The sequence below is a fragment of the Python bivittatus genome, unplaced genomic scaffold, assembly GCF_059951505.1.
Source record: "Python bivittatus isolate LINGU-HERP-01145 unplaced genomic scaffold, Pbiv_v1 ctg000630_np1212, whole genome shotgun sequence".
Lineage (NCBI taxonomy): Eukaryota > Metazoa > Chordata > Lepidosauria > Squamata > Pythonidae > Python > Python bivittatus.
Window position 1 is genome coordinate 91,589 of NW_028277091.1, and position 15,718 is coordinate 107,306.

At 48.5% G+C, this 15,718-nt stretch overlaps 1 protein-coding gene across 1 annotated transcript in view; it reads right to left on the reverse strand.

Moving 5' to 3' along the window:
* The window catches only part of LOC148214528 (ceramide synthase 4-like), a 34,398-nt gene extending 24,126 nt beyond the window's left edge, over positions 1–10,272 (reverse strand). Inside the window, exons 1-2 of the mRNA XM_088151045.1 lie at positions 9,986–10,272; positions 8,182–8,357 (exon numbers count right to left, since the gene is read on the reverse strand). Coding sequence (XP_088007171.1) covers positions 8,182–8,357; positions 9,986–10,060 — 251 coding nt within the window. The 5' untranslated portion in view covers positions 10,061–10,272. The remainder of the gene's footprint in view (positions 1–8,181; positions 8,358–9,985) is intronic.
* Positions 10,273–15,718: the final 5,446 nt, after the last annotated feature.

The window sequence follows — 15,718 nt, forward strand, 5'->3', positions numbered from 1 at the left end:
TTCACCAAGAGAGAGAGAGAGAGAGAGTGAGCCAGTTTGGTGTTGAAGAGGCAGTTTGGTGTAGTGGTTAAGGTGCTGGCCTAGACCCCAAGAGATGGAGGGTTCTAGACCTGCTTGAGGCATAAAAAATGGGCTGGGTGACTTTGGGCCAGTCCCCCTCTCTCAGCACAACCCACCTCACAGGGTTGTTGTTTTGGGGGAAATAGGAGGAGGAAGGAGTATTTGGTATAAAAAAAAAGGCGAGATAAATATCTAAAAAAACCATAAAACCTTCCAGACTTTAAGTAAAAAGACAGTTAAATACAGATTACGATAAAGTAACTATAGGGGGAAAAAGTATAAACACCATGTTACATGTAAGCAAATCCATCGTTTTTCCAGTCCAGATATTAACAAATCCAAAAAGAAGCATCTTCCATTTTGTTGTTGTTCAGTCATTAAGTCGTGTCCGACTCTTTGTGACCCCATGAACCGCATCGCGCCAGGCCTTCCTGCCCTTCGCTGACTCCCGGAGTTTGCTCAATTTCATGTTCATTGCTTCAGTGATGCTATCTAACCATCTCGTCTCTGCCGTCCCCTTCTCCTTTTGCCTTCAATTTTTCCCAGCATCAGGGTCTTTTACAAGGCGTCCTCTCTTCGCATTAGGTGGCCAAAGTATCTGAGCCTGAAGTTCAGTATCAATCCTTCCAATGCGCAGTCAGGGTTGATTTCCTTTAAGATTGACTGGTTTGACCTCCTAGCAATCCAGGGGACTCTTAAGAGTCTTCTCCAGCACCACAGGTCAAAGACATCAATTCTTCGGCGCTCAGCCTTCTTTATGGTCCAGCTCTCACAGCCATACATTGCTACTGGAAAAACCATAGCTCTGATTATGCAGATCTTCGTCAGCAAGGTGACGTCTCTGCCTTTTAATAATGCTGTCTAGGTTTGCCATAGCTTTCCTCCCAAGGAGCAAGCATCTTTTAATTTCATGGCTGCAGTCTCCGTCTGCAGTGATCTTGGAGTCCAAATAAATGAAGTCTGTTACTGCTCCCATTTCCACCCCTTCTATTTGCCAGGAACTGGTGGGTCCGGATGCCATGATCTTAGTTTTTTTAATGTTGAGTTTCAGGCAAGCTTTCACACTCTCCTCTTTCACCCCCATCAAGAGGCTCTTTAGTTCTTCTTCACTTTCTGCCATTAGGGTGGTATCGTCTGCATATCTGAGGTTGTTGATGATTCTCCCTGCAATCTTAATTCCGGCTTGTGATTCTTCCAGCCCGGCATTTCTCATGATGTACTCTGCATATAAGTTAAATAAGCAGGATGATAGTATACAGCCTCGTCGTACTCCTTTCCCCATTTTGAACGAATCGGTTGTTCCGTGACCCGTTCTAACTGTTGCTTCTTGGCCTGCATACAGATTTCTCAGGAGACGGGTAAGGTGGTCTGGTATTCCCACCTCTATAAGAATTTGCCAGGGTTTGTTGTGATCCACACAATCGAAGGCTTTTGCATAGTCAATGAAGCAGAAGTAGATGTTTTTCTGGAACTCTCGTGCTTTCTCCATGATCCAGCGAATATTGGCAATTTGATCTCTAGTTCTTCTGCCTCTTCAAAACCCAGCTTGTGCATCCGGTAGTTCTCGGTTTACATACTGCTGAAGCCTGGCTTGTAGGATTTTGAGCATAACCTTGCTAGCATGTGAAATGAGTGCAATTGTGCAATAGTTTGAGCATTCTTTGGCATTGCCCTTCTTTGGAATTGGAATATAAACTGACCTTTTCCAATCCTGTGGCCACTGTTGCGTTTTCCAAACTTGCTGGCATACTGAGTGCAGCCCTTTAACAGCATCATCTTTTAGCATTTTAAATAACTCAGCAGGAATACTGTCATCTCCACTAGCTTTCTTGTTAGCAAGGCTTCCTAAGGCCCACTCGACTTTGCTCTCTAGGATGTCTGGCCCAAGGTCAGTGATCACACCAGCGTGGACATCAGGGACATTAAGATCTTTCTTGTATAGCTCTTTTCTGTATTCTTGCCACCTCTTCTTAATCTCTTCTGCTTCTGTTAGGTCCCTGCCTTTTTTGTCCTTTATCATGCCCATCTTTGCACTAAACGTTCCTTTGATATCTCCAATTTTCTTGAAGAGATCTCTAGTCTTCCCCATTCTATTGTTTTCCTCGATTTCTTTGCATTGTTCATTTAAGAAGGCCTTCTTATCTCTCCTTGCTATTCTCTGGAAATCTGCATTCAGTTGCTGATATCTTCCTCTTTCACCCTTGCTTTTCGCATTCCTTCTTTCCACAGCTATTTGTAAAGCCTCCTCAGACAGCCATTTTGCTTTCTTGCATTTCTTTTTCTTTGGGATACTTTTAGTTGCTGCCTCCTGTACAATGTTACAGACCTCCGTCCATAGTTCTTCAGGCACTCTGTCTACCAAATCTAATCCCCTAAATCTATTCATCACCTTCACTGTGTACTCACAAGGAATATGACCTAAGTCACCATACCTGAGTGGTCTAGTGGTTTTCCTACATTCTTCAATTTAAGCCTAAATTTTGCAGTAAGAAGCTCATGATCTGAGCCACAGTCAGCTCCTGGTCTTGTTTTTGCTGTCTGTATAGAGCTTCTTCTTCTTTGGCTGCAACGTACATAATCAATCTGGTTCCGGTACTGACCATCTGGTGATGTCCATGTGTAGAGTCGTCTCTTGTGCTGTTGGAAAAGAGTGTTTGCTGTGACCAGCTTGTTCTCTTGACAGAACTCTATTAGCCTTTGCCCTGCTTCATTTTGTACTCCAAGGCCAATCTTGCCCATTATTCCGATTACTCCTTGACTTCCTACTTTTGTAAGGTTTGCCCCGTTCGACAGAGAAACTCTCGTGACACGTGTGGTTCACAAAAGAGGTTTACTCATGCGTAACGTAGCAGACACAAGCAAAGCCAGGACTGGCTTGGTACAATTGCATCACTCGTTATATTCCCCCCTTCCCGCGCTTTTTTCCACCCCGCGATCGCATTACCGCTGCGGATTATCGGCCCCCCAATAATCCCTCTTGATTGTCCATGATGGCAGGTTCGGTCAGGGTCCATTGTCCTTGATTGGCAGTTCCCCTCCGGCTTGGGTTGGTCCCCCCCCGTTACGTGCAAGCCCGAGGGTTCTGTGCTGCGCGGTGATCTTGTTTCGCTGCCTGCGGCCCCGTTCATTGTTGGCTCGCGCCGTTATCAGTGTATAGTTAAAAGCTTCCGCTGCGGTTTTCCTGTTTGGCTGGGCGCAGGTGGCCCATTAATTAGCGGCGCTTTCAGTTCCTCTTTCCCTCGCTAGCTGCCACCGGTGGAGTTCGCGTGGTGTGGCTGAGAGCTTCCCCGAAGCCCCGTGCTGACCGAACCTGACAACTTTAGCATTCAAATCCCCTGTGATGAAAAGGACATCTTTTTTTGGTTCTAGTTCTAGAAGGTGTTGTAGGTCTTCATCGAACCGGTCAACATCAGCTTCTTCGGCATCACTGGTTGGGGCATAGACTTGGATGGCTGTGATACTGAATGGTTTGCCTTGGATTCGCACTGAGATCACTCTGTCATTTTTGAGGTTACTGCCCCCGTTACTGCCTTTCCCACTCTCTTATTGACTATGGGTGCAACTCCATTTCTTCTAAGGGTTTCTTGCCCACAGTAGTAGATATAATGGTCACCCGAATTAAATTCACCCATTCCCATCCATTTCAGTTCGCTGATTCCCAAGATGTTGATGTTCAGTCTTGTCATCTCATGTCTGACCACATCCAGCTTGCCTTGGTTCATAGATCTTACATTCCAGGTTCCTATGCAATATTGTTCTTTGCAGCATCGGACCTTCTTTTCGCTTCCAGATGCATCCACAGCTGAACGTCCTTTCGGCTTTGGCCCAGCCGCTTCACTCTTTCTGGAGCTACTTGGAACTGCCCTCCGCTCTTCCCCAGGAGCATGTTGGGCACCTTCCGACCTGAGGGGCTCGTCTTCCGGCGTCATATCTTTTAGCCTTTTGACATCGTCCATGGGGTTTTCTTGGCAAGGATCCTGGAGTGGGTTGCCATTCCCTTCTCCAGTGGACCACATATTGTCCACTGAGTCACGCAAGCCCCTTCGCCACGACAAGGCAGTGATCCACGAAGGGGATCTCCCATTTTAGCCCTGGCCGCACACTGCCCTCGGGAGCCTCCTGCCCACCCGGAGAACCAGCCTGGAGGAAGGCAGGGAGGGGGTGAGGGAGGGGAGGGCCTCTGCATCCTCCCAGCTCCAGCCCCCCCCAGACGCTGCAGGCCACCCCAGCGTTCCCTTCCGCTGCCACTGACTGGCCAGCTCAGCCACTTCCTACCAGCCGCCCCTCCAAGAACTGCGGGCCTCTGCAGGAACATCTGGGCGATCTCAGGGAGACTCCGCTGCCACCACCGAGGGAACCTGCTGGCTGAACTCACCCCCTCCCGGGTTCACATGGCGCTTGAACCTGAACCTCCTTCCCCCGGTTATTTCAGTCCGCCCCACTCGGTCCAGCCGAAGGGGCAGGGTGCAGACCCCACCGGTCAAGGAATTTCAATTGGTGGGGTCTAGGCAGAGAGCCTTTTCTGCTGTGGCTCCCGCCCTATGGAACATCTTGGCTCCCGAGGTCCGGTGTGCCCCCTCCCTCATGGCCTTCAGGAAAGGGGTTAAGTCCTGGCTTTGCCAGAAGGCCTGGGGGCCGGATGGGGGCTCCCATCTCTGGAGATGGCTGGTGGGGTGATGGTTGCCCCCCCCCCAGCATCTTGAAGGTTTTAGGGCTAAAATTTATAGAGGGGGGTTAGGACATTTTTAATGCATGTTTCTATTGTAATTATTTATGGATTTTAGCCATTGTTGGAGGGATTGGTGTTTCTTCCTTTTTCATTATTCTGAGCTGCCCAGAGTCACCTGTTGGGGGAGATGGGGTGCATACAAGTTTAATAATACATAAATAAAAAGTAAATAAACGAGCCCGACCGGGGCGACCCACTGCCCGCTCCGCTCCGCCCCGCCCCTCCACAAGAGCCCAAAGCCGACGAAGAGGCACAGCTCAGCCCGGGACGGCAACGCTCCTTCGGCGCTTGGCTGCCTCTGCCCGGCGCGCTGGGGGCACGCGGCAGGGTCTTCCTCCCAGACACACACCGCTGACACCCCCCAGAAGGCCGCCCAGCGCCCACTCCCGCGCTGCCACACCTCTTCCCCATCACCCCCAGCCGGCCCTCTGGGAAGGCGGCGCTGGGAGTTGGAGCTCCACACGGGAGGAGGGTGCTGGGCTGGGGGACTCATCTCTCCCCCCCATTTCTGACCCCCAAAGCGAGAGGCTCCTGGCCCTTTGCCCCCGGCCTCGTGGCCTCAGGCAGTGCCCCCACGTGCCCAGGAGGAAAAGGGACCGGCCTCTCCAGGGGGCCCGGACTGATGCCCTCCGGGGTGCCCAAGCGGCGCGCGCCCGCCCGCTCCATCCCTCCGTCACAACACCAGACCTGCCGCCGTCCCCGCCGCCTCTCCTTGGACTGCTCGTTGGCTGGCGGTTGCCAGGGAGGGAGACGGGTGGCCTTGGGCAGGTGGAGCTCAGCAGGGGCAGGCTATGGTGGGGCCGAACCGGGTCTGCCTCTGAGCGTGGGCAGAGCACCAAGGAGCCCAGCAGGGTGGGGGGCGTATGCTGCAAAATGGGGCTCAGACATCCGTGGCCTCTGACAGCGTGCAGAGGGTGAAAGGCAAGAGTAAGAATAGAGAGGTGTTGGAGGGAGCTTTGTCTCGCCTGACAGAGACAGTGCTCCTGAGCGTGTGCAGAGGCCTCCCCATTCCATTTCCCCCGGGAGAAGACAGGGTCCCCCCATCCCACAGCAAGTCAAGTGGGTGGGGCCCTGAGGCCACTCCCCGGCACAAAACATGTACACACACACACACACACACACGAACACAAGCACACAGAGCAGAACTTTTTGCCTTTTCCAGGGCCAAAAAGAGTCAGTACAGAATGTGCTTCATCGATCACAGAAAAGCCTCGGATCATGTTGATCGTGTCACATCGTGGAATGTGCTTAGAAAATGGGAATCGCAGAAGGTCTCCAGGTCTCACTGCAAAATCCGCTGCCAGGCCAGGAGCCCCAGAACGGGCATGTGAGAGATGGATAAAATATGTTATTATTGACAAATAGTAGCTTGAGCATGCTAAGAGTGCAGCTGTGAGAGAGAGAAGGAAGTAGTGTTAAGTGTTATGGTTATCAAATAGTGGCAGATGGAGAGGAAGTTGTCTCCTTGTGTGGGACAATGTAAATACAAATTAATTTGGAGCAATCTTTATCAGTATAATGCAAATAGCTGAAACCTTGAGCAATTACCATAGATGAGGTGGGAGGGACCAGGGAGAAATCCTAGAGCGGCCGGAAAGACTGTACACCCAGAGTGCCTTAGCCAATGGGGAAAAGGGGAGGGACTTGCGATCGGGAAGGTATATAATGAGGCCGGAGTGTGTATGTGGGCGTGGCTTCTTATTTGCACCGAAGCCCACCGGCCTTTGCAAACGCTTCCAATAAACTTTACTTCTGACTAACCCAGAGAGAGATTTGTGGTGCTTGTTTGACACAACTGGGGGCTCGTCCGGGATCCCAACGGTCTCCGGGTAGCCTGGGGGCACCCCAGAGAAGGAAGGCATGCCCTGCTGAGTTCAGCAGTCCTTCAACAGGCTTTGCTCCAGGTCCGGTACCCATGAAGAATCCCAGGATGCTAAATAGAGGTTGGTGAAGAAGTCAAGTAAAGGGACCCCCGGAAAAGAGAGCCTCGGAGAAATCAACCGGGCAACTTTGTGCACAAACCCAGGTGAGAAATTGCGAATGGCAAAAGAAAGTACCTCCTGGGCGGTTGGGGGTTGGGTAGTCCTGTGGGAAGGGACCTGAATGGCGAGATGCACCTAGGATGGTGAAAATCCTGGTAAAGTGCAAAGAGAGCGTGAAAGCGAAGCGGTGTGTGTGTAAGTCTCTGAAGAAGTGGAATGGTTGGTCTTTAAAAGCAGCCAGCGCGTGCTGGGAGACTAACAGTGAACGGCAACCGTAAAAGTGGGGCCCTTAAAGTCGCTGATGGCGAATCCAACGTCTGTTGGAGGTGCTCAGACAGGAGGGCAACACGAAGAAGGTCTACAGAGGGTGTGATTTCAGGTCCGGGAAGTGCCTAGCAAACTGTGGTAAATCACTGTGGGGGAGTGCCTAGTAGTTTGTGGTAAAGCAGTCCACAGTAACCAACCTGTGTGCCTAGCAAACTGTAGTTTGTGGTAAAGCACTGTGGAAGGAGGCCGGAGTAAGGAAAATGTGTTAAGAGGATCCAGAAAAACCCTGAATTTAAGATTGATCCAGGGGGCCCTTTAGGAAAATTACTACGAGGCTGGACCTCTTCCCCTTATAAGGCCCTTAAGAGAAGTACCTATGGAACAGGGGCAGAGTGTGGATAGACCTGAAACAGCAATGGCCCCTTTGTATCCAAGATTGCAACAAGAGTTAAGACAATGCCAGACGGATTTAATTAATTTCCCCCTGGGGTCTGGAAGTAAGAACATTGAGAAAAATAAAATGTGTCCCTCAAGAGAAGTACCTATGGGACAGGGGCAAATTGGATATGTAAATGCCCCTTTAAGTGCTGCAGAAGTAAGGAATTTTAAAAAGGAAATGAAGAATCTCACAGAGGATCCAGTAGGATTGGCAGAACCATTGGATCAGTTTTTGGGACCAAAATTATATACTTGGTCCTAGTTGATGTCTCTTATGAGTATTCTGTTCAGAGGAGAAGAGAGGGGATTCATTAGACATGCAGCTATTGTGGAATGGGATAGGAGAAATCCCCATGTCAGAACCTGCATCACCCAACTGTTGTTGTTTTCCATTGTATTGCATTCGTTGGGAGTTGGATTGATTTGTTTCTGCCACTTGTAACTAAGAGGGGGGGGGTAGCTGTTAATGGCTGTAAGGGGAGTTGGGAAGCAGCTTAACCATATACGGGCAATTTAGACTGGCTTGATTGCGGCCAGGCAGCTGGGGCCCAAAGAACCAGGAAGAAGCTCGGGGAGGAAGGAGAGAGGTCAACAACAGGTGAAGAGGAGTCACGACGCCAGGCAATAAGGGGAGGGGGGATAAATAGAGGGAGGTTTACCCAAGGCGTTAGTTTTAGCAATGTTCTGTATACAAGCTACATGTACCTCTTAATAAAGAAGTATTTATCTGATCCAAGCCTGGTTGCGTGAGAATGCTTCAGAACTGAGAGTTGGACATCGTGGACTTGACATTTTAGTCGCCCTGGGCCTTTACCTTCAGTTGCTTCCAATTTATATGATTGGAACCCATTAAATAGGAGATCATCAGCTGTCCAAGTTTCCTGCAGCAGTAGAACATCCATGTCTGACAAAAACTCAAGATGGTTGAGGCCATTATTGCGATGCCAACCGGCTAAATTCCATGATATAATCTTTAAGGGGCTTTGCCTTGTACCGGTCCACGTGCTGCTAAACCATCTGTGTTAAAGGACTTTCCCTGCCGGAGTCCTCTATCTGCTCCATCTCATCAGTACATCTATCTTCTGCAAGTCCAGGATTGGGTGTATCAGAGGATTGCTCATGAATCTGGGCCACTGTTAATATTTTTTTCTAGTAGTTTCCTGTTGCTTCTGGAAGAAATTGAAGCTTGCACTATGCGTACTAAGGACTTCTGACTCCAGTGTTATAACCGTGTTTTGTGTGTCTTTACAGCATCTTTATCAATGCTGATGGGAAGTTCCACTCCATCTGCACATTTACTTTGATGTTCAAGAGGGGGGGGGATTGGCCTGCATTTGGCAGAGTTCTAGGTTTATAAGTGGCTTTGCTGCATGACATATTGACATCAAGGATCCCCTTAAATCATCTAATTTCTTAAGTATTTCCACTTGTCTGCTATCGGTAAGGGCACCGAAGGAGTTAATTAGACTTTCTTCTAATGAGTCAGCAGGCAGCTGTGCATACGTAGGACAACTGGGTTGTTTGCTTTCATCATTTGTTGTCCCGGACTCCACTGGTGGAATAGCCTTGAAGTTATCTGAAGTAACCTTTCCTCCACATATTACAGCTCCATCGTTCTCTCGGCTACACTGAGCTGTTAGAGAGCTAATTGCCCCAGACTGAAAGACCCGGATTGGAAATATTGAAAAGGATTTCAAAAAAACTTTCATTTTTAGGAGCATACTAGGAATCACTGGCTGCCCAAATGTCAGCAAAACCCGCTTAAAGCTGCCTCTGGCTGGTAGCCATTCTACCTTGTGCAAGTCCAGGAGCTGTTTTTCACAGCGTAATAGCAAACTTAATGATTGGGTGACTGTCCTTTTGGTCTCCCATTTGCCTCTATTCATACCGATGTTTAAGATTTGAAGTGTTATCTTGTTGGTTTGTAAGTAACAATTACTTATTACTGGTCTGTCCCCCTTATCTCCTGAGTGTACAAGGCTGTTTACCTTGACCTTGTCCTCCCTAGCTGGTCCTACTGAGGGGTTTGTTCTGAAACAAGGGTCTTCTTTTCCTCTGATGAGTGTTTGCAGAGGGCATTTTGGAGGTGGATTCTTGGATTTGTCGGGGTACTCAAATTGCTTCTGATGGTTTTTAATAAATTCTGTGAAGGATTCTTTTAAGGCGTCTACTTGGTTTTTAACTGTGGTCAGTAAGTCGAAAATTGAGAGAACAGTCTGTGCCGTCAACAAACTGTATCTAGATAATAAATCTACAGCGTTTTGATCTTTCAAATTTTGGAGGTCAGAAGCTCAACTCCCTTCTGGGTAAACTGTTCGGCAGCTGAGCTGACAGCAACAGCCTGTGGCAAGGGGGCATTTTCTGTCAGGGAAGGGGTAAGCTCCACCAGTTGCTGACTCTCTATCTCTGCTTGTAAGTCCCACTCTAATGGATCATATCTGTCCGATAAGTGAAATAGGGAGGAATTACTTGCCGAAGAGACACGTTTATTGGTTATAAATTTATCTACCTTCTGTTGCTTCAGCGGCTTTGCTGAAGGTTGCGTTGCGGAGGGTATTCTTTGTCGCTTCTTCCTTTTCCCCATAACGCAAGGAGTTAGTTGCAGCTTTAGCTGTTATCCAGAAATACTCTAGAAGGGAGGGTTGTACCGTCTTATATTGTAAGTAGATCTTAAAGTTTTAAAGGATATGTGGATTTAGAAGTAGAGAACCTTTTTGCGGGAGCTCGTTGTTAAAGCTGCAGCCTCGTTGCCATCTTGTTTCCAAGGTACATTTGCTCTTTCTCATACACACACACACACACGCTCTTCCACACTTACCCTCGTCCTTCCCAACTAGGCTGCCAGGCACTAGCTAGAGGGACGGAAGCCGCCAAGTCTGGATCCAAAGGTGACTCAGATGACTCAGAGTGGGCGGGCTTTGGGACCCCTTTTATCCCCAAAAGTCCTTGCTTTGTTGATTCACAAGTCTGGCAGTTGTTGACGGGATTGGGGTTTCCGTGTGCTCAGGCCCAACTTTTTTTTCTGGTTTAGGTCCTTTGTTTTTCCCCTTAACGACTTGCTTCCTTCTTATCTACCTCCCTGAAGGGATCCCATAGATAAGTTTCCTGGCTTTTGTCCTCTCTGCTTACGTGCCTGTGTCAACTTTAGGTTATGGCAGCTGCAGCCTAGTCTCACACATTCCTCCCCTTGGCATCGAGTTAAACAGGAGATGCCACAAAATGGGGCTCACTCATCACCCACTCAGAGCATTGCAGGTTTTTTTAGGTATTCTTGCCAATATGTTTGCTGTCCAGTTGACATGGAAATACAATATTTCCGGAAAACAATTTTAACACATTGAAAGATTGAGGAAATTAATATAAAGACAAATAATACAAACAGCAAGGTCTGAACAATTTTCCTTCCCCAGGATCCAAAGTCTGGTAACCAAGATGTGAGCCATGACCAGCTCCATCCCTCTGGATCTTGGGAGATGTGAGAGGCTAGGATTTTAAGCTTGGCTAGTTTTGCCTCAATGTAGTTCTCATTGCTGGTTAGGTTAAAACAACAAAGACCTTGAAAGGATTCGCAGCCCTGTCCTGCCCTTAATAGTAGATAGTCATTAGCTACCCGGTTTTGGAGGACTGCAGCCCTGATATCAGTCACTTCTTCAGTTAGAGCTGCAATAAGGGAGGATGTGAGGCTGACACTTTTAGCTAGGATACAGGCCACTTTTCTTAGGTCCATATATGTTCTTTTGCTTAGGGCAGGGACCCCCACTAAGGAGAGGGCCAGAGCCATGACTTCTGTTTTGGATAAGAGTGTCACATCGCCTCACAATCAGATGATAGTTCCCTTTTAAGTCGGGTTGATGGGTTTACTTGCATGGGAGGCAGGGCATATAGAGAGGTCAAACACCCAATGGCACAAGGCCCCCCTGAACTGTAGGCTGGGACATGAGTATAGGCCTCATGCCCACATAACAAAAAGAAACCTTTAGGTAAAAATAAAGGGGTGGAGGCATAGGAGATATTGTAGACCTTTTCACAAGTAAAAACAGGAGAATTGGAGGGCAGTGGGTGCTTATGATTCCCAAGATTAGTGAAATATACACATTGAGTTGCATTGGTTACACCTAAAAGATTCAGGGTCATTCTCCTCTGGTTTGTCCATGGTTCAGGTTCTGGAGAAGATCCAAAGTGAAAGAACATTCCCTCCCACAAGTCATTAGTGAAATTCTTTAAAGCAGTAGCATCTCTTAATGTCTCTAGGCTTGAGGGTATTCCAAAGAAACAGGTGGATGTGACCCCTCCCACTGTCAAAAGTCGCCCTACGCAAAAAGCTGAGCTGTTCATAGCTGTTTGTGCCAGTTCTACAAAAAAATTGTTGTCAGAACTGTGCTGCAGAGCTTCTAGGCATTGTCCCAGCAGGAGAATTTGGATGTAGATCTTCATGCTTGGATCCTGTGGATAAAATCAAAAGGGGGGGGGGGACAAAACAAAAACAACAACAACAACAAAAAAGAAAACAAAGAAAGGGGGGACAAAAGAGGGAGTGGAAGACAAAAGTAACCTAGCCTATTTACACAGGTTACACAGGCTTGACTTGGGAGCGGTGCCACCATCTGTTTGTGTCCAGGTACACTAGATGGGGTGAAATTACATCAAGGACTGTATGTGGTCCCTTCCATCGTGGTCCCAGGGCTCCTCCTGGTTTTCCTTTTTTCACCATAACTTGATCCCCTGGTTTAATGTAATTTTGGATTCTCTGGAAGCAGCATCAGCTTGTTCCAAGGCTTTAGCCATGTCTGTTCTTACTTCTGCTAGGTTTTTAAGTCATTCGGGATTCCAATTCACATACCCTCCCCTTCCAGCTAGGACTGAAACTTTCCTTAAAGCTTCTGTTAATTGGCTGGTGTGGGTCTTCCGGGCTGTGTGGCCGTGGTCTTGAAGTTTTGTTTCCTAACGTTTCGCCAGCACCTATGACCGGCATCTTCAGAGTGCAAGAGCACAGACAGGAGCAGTTCTCTCTGTGCCCAGGGTGAAGTGACCCTTCTGTGGGTATTTATAGAGATCTGGGGGGTGTGGGGGGTGTGGGGGGTTGGGTTACTGAGTGGCTGCTTGTTTTGGTGTCTTCATCTGTGTGTATCTTCCTGGGGATTAGGCAGGGTTTTTTCTTCTACTGAATTGTTAACGAGGGGCTGCTGGGGGTGATTAGCAAGTTCATTGTGTGAACTGTTCACATGTCCTGGTGGTTGAGCTGAGTTCGTTGACCTTTTGCAGGCTGTATTTTTCAGGATTGGTAGCCAGGTTTTGTTGATTCCCCCCCCCCCCCCCAGATCTCTATAAATACCCACAGAAGGGTCACTTCACCCTGGGCACAGAGAGAACTGCTCCTGTCTGTGCTCCTGCACTCTGAAGATGCCGGTCACAGGTGCTGGCGAAACGTTAGGAAACAAAACTTCAAGACCATGGCCACACAGCCCGGAAGACCCACACCAGCCATTGTATGCCGGCCGTGAAAGCCTTCGACAATACATTGAACACTTCTGTTAATTGTTTCAGTTCCTGCTGGAGCAGCAAAAAAGACTGCTCTTTCTCCTTAACTTTCCCTTCATCTTCCTCTTCTGATCCATGCTTTCCTCCCTGACTTCTCTGTAACTGCTCCACCCGCTCCTTCAAGCTTCTAGTAGGAGCCCCATCCCATCTCTCCATGTTTTCTCCTAAGTCTTTCAGCTTTCGCCACACTTGCACACGCTCCTCTCCATTCCCTACTCTCTGCCCCGGATGACTCCACAAATTCCTATTCCTGCTGTCTCCCTCACTTCTTTCCCACCTATCTTTTATTATTCGCACCTCCCCCACAGTCTTTACTTTCCTCTCCAACATTTCCAACAGCTTTCCTTGCTTCTTGCAGATCTGTTTCCAAGGTGGCCAAGTCTAATGGGTAAGCTGCATCCACTCGCCTGATCCAAGCTCGCTCGGGGCGCTGCAGCGCACCCAGCACGCCTTTTAGAGACAGATTGCTCCAAGGGCGCTGCATGATGTCACCCATCGTTCGCCCTTCATCCCCGTTATTAGGTGGTCTGTTCTGGCTATGAATTGATACCATAAATAGCGATGGCAAAATTCTAAAGGGTCCTCTTTCCCCTGCCGATCCCCAATGGCTTTAAGCCGTAATTGGGTACCAGTCATTAAGTCCTGCACCATGTTTTGGAGACCCTGTAAGACGCTAAGGCGGCCACCGGGATTGGGGGGATTAGGATGTCGCCGGTATGTGTGCCACTTGGTGCGAACTTCAGGGTATGTTAATATAACCCGCTCAATCTCTTGGTCAGGCAGATTGTACTGGAGGCTGAGTTGATGCAGCCTCCAGGTCCATTTGAGGGGGTCAGGGCTCAAGGCCCCCAGATCTGTAACAATCTGTTTCAGCTCTCCTCCCGATAAAGGGGTATGAGTGACTACTTGTTCCCACTCTTCCCATTGCTGGTTTTGGGCATTTCTGCGCCTTGTTTGTGCTTGGGTTTCCACTACTGCTATTGAAGCCTCAGGGAGGTTGTGGCTTAATTCCTCAAAAGGCTCTTTCCCATCAAAGGGAAAGTCTGGGGTTTCATCTAGGTCTGAGCCTGTTAAGCAGGCAATTTGGTAAGATTGCTCCCTTATTTGTCTGCATAGTTCCTCTACCTTACCACATTCTCCACATGCTCTGCCCTTATTCTTAGCAGAGGTCTGCACAAGGTCCTCTAAAGCTTCAATTTTTAGTTCTTGTGCAGCCTGCTTTTGTTGCCATTCCTCTTCCCTTTCTACACTATCCTTCAGTTGAGCCAAGGTCTCTCTTAGTTCCACCATTTGGCTCTTCTGCAGCTGGTAATCAGCCTGCAAAACATGGTGGGTATTTTTGAGTTGTTCCAAGTCTCCTTCTAAAGAGCAGTTCTCTAACCGCAACTATGTGAGGAGCTGGTCCATCTGGGACAAGCCAACTCCCAATATTACTGCCAACGCTCCAGGTAAATCTTTCTGTTTCTTCCCTCCTCTTAATTTGTACAGCTTTCCAAATTCTATCCTAACATCCCTCCCTGAATACACTGACTTCATTTTCTCCTGCAAGTCACCAAGAGGCAATCCCAACTTCTTAACAAGTTTCTCCATCACTTCACAATATACCAAACCCATTTCCCCCTCCTCAGGATTCTCCAGTGGAGCTGTCGCCTGGGAGGCAGGCAGTGACAAAGCACCCTTTTGTTGGGCGTCTCCAAATTTCCACAAAGGCATAACTAATCCCTCAAATAATAAATTCAAAGGGTCCAAACCATGTATCCCACTTCTAACACCAATAAGAATGTTACACAGGCTGCTCCCAGGTTCGGCTTATGGTCACTCACACACACACTCACAGCCTGTTGAGGCACACGGATCTTGTCAGCCCCCCTTGCTTTCTACCTGGGTTTTCCAGATAGGTGCGGCTGGAGCAGACAGACACTCAGCCCTGGTCAACAGCCAGGAAATAATCAGGGACATGCACTTTCAGCCGAACACTGAGGCACAAGAGGTTCTTTGTAATACATGGAGACCCAGTGAATTTAAAGGAACAACAAAACTTTACTGGTTGCAAGGTACATTTGCTCTTTCTCATATACACATGCAGTCATCCATACTTACCCATGTCCTTCCCAACTAGGCTTCCAGGCACTAGCTAGAGGGACGGAAGCCACCAAGTCTGGATCCAAAGATGACTCAGCTCAGATGACTCAGACGACTCAGAGTGGGCAGGGGACCCCTTTTATCCCCAAAAGTCCTTGCTTGGTTGATTTACAAGTGGATCGGATTGGAGTGAGGGTTTCCATGTGCTCAGGCCCAACTTCTTTTGTCTGGTTCAGGTCCTTTGTTTTTTTTCTTAACGACTTGCTTCCTTCTTATCTACCTCCCCGAAGGGATCCCATAGATAAGTTTCCTGGCTTTTGTCCTCTCTGCTTACATGCCTGCGTCAACTTTAGGTTATGGCAGCTTCAGCCTAGTCTCACACCGGCAGCTTTTTCCGTCTTCCTCTCCACCCGTTCGCTCTTCTTCATATCCTGGTTTCCTTTTGTACCGGTTACTCAGTTTTGCATCTGATTCCCGTTCATTATCATGCGGCCATATCGCCCTGTCCCCTCTTGCTTGATCACAGCCCCTCCTGAAACCCCCCATTCTCCCTGCCTTCAACATGGATGTCCTCCTGATTTCCAGGTCTCCCCTACGATCCTGGGATCTCTTAGTGGCCTCC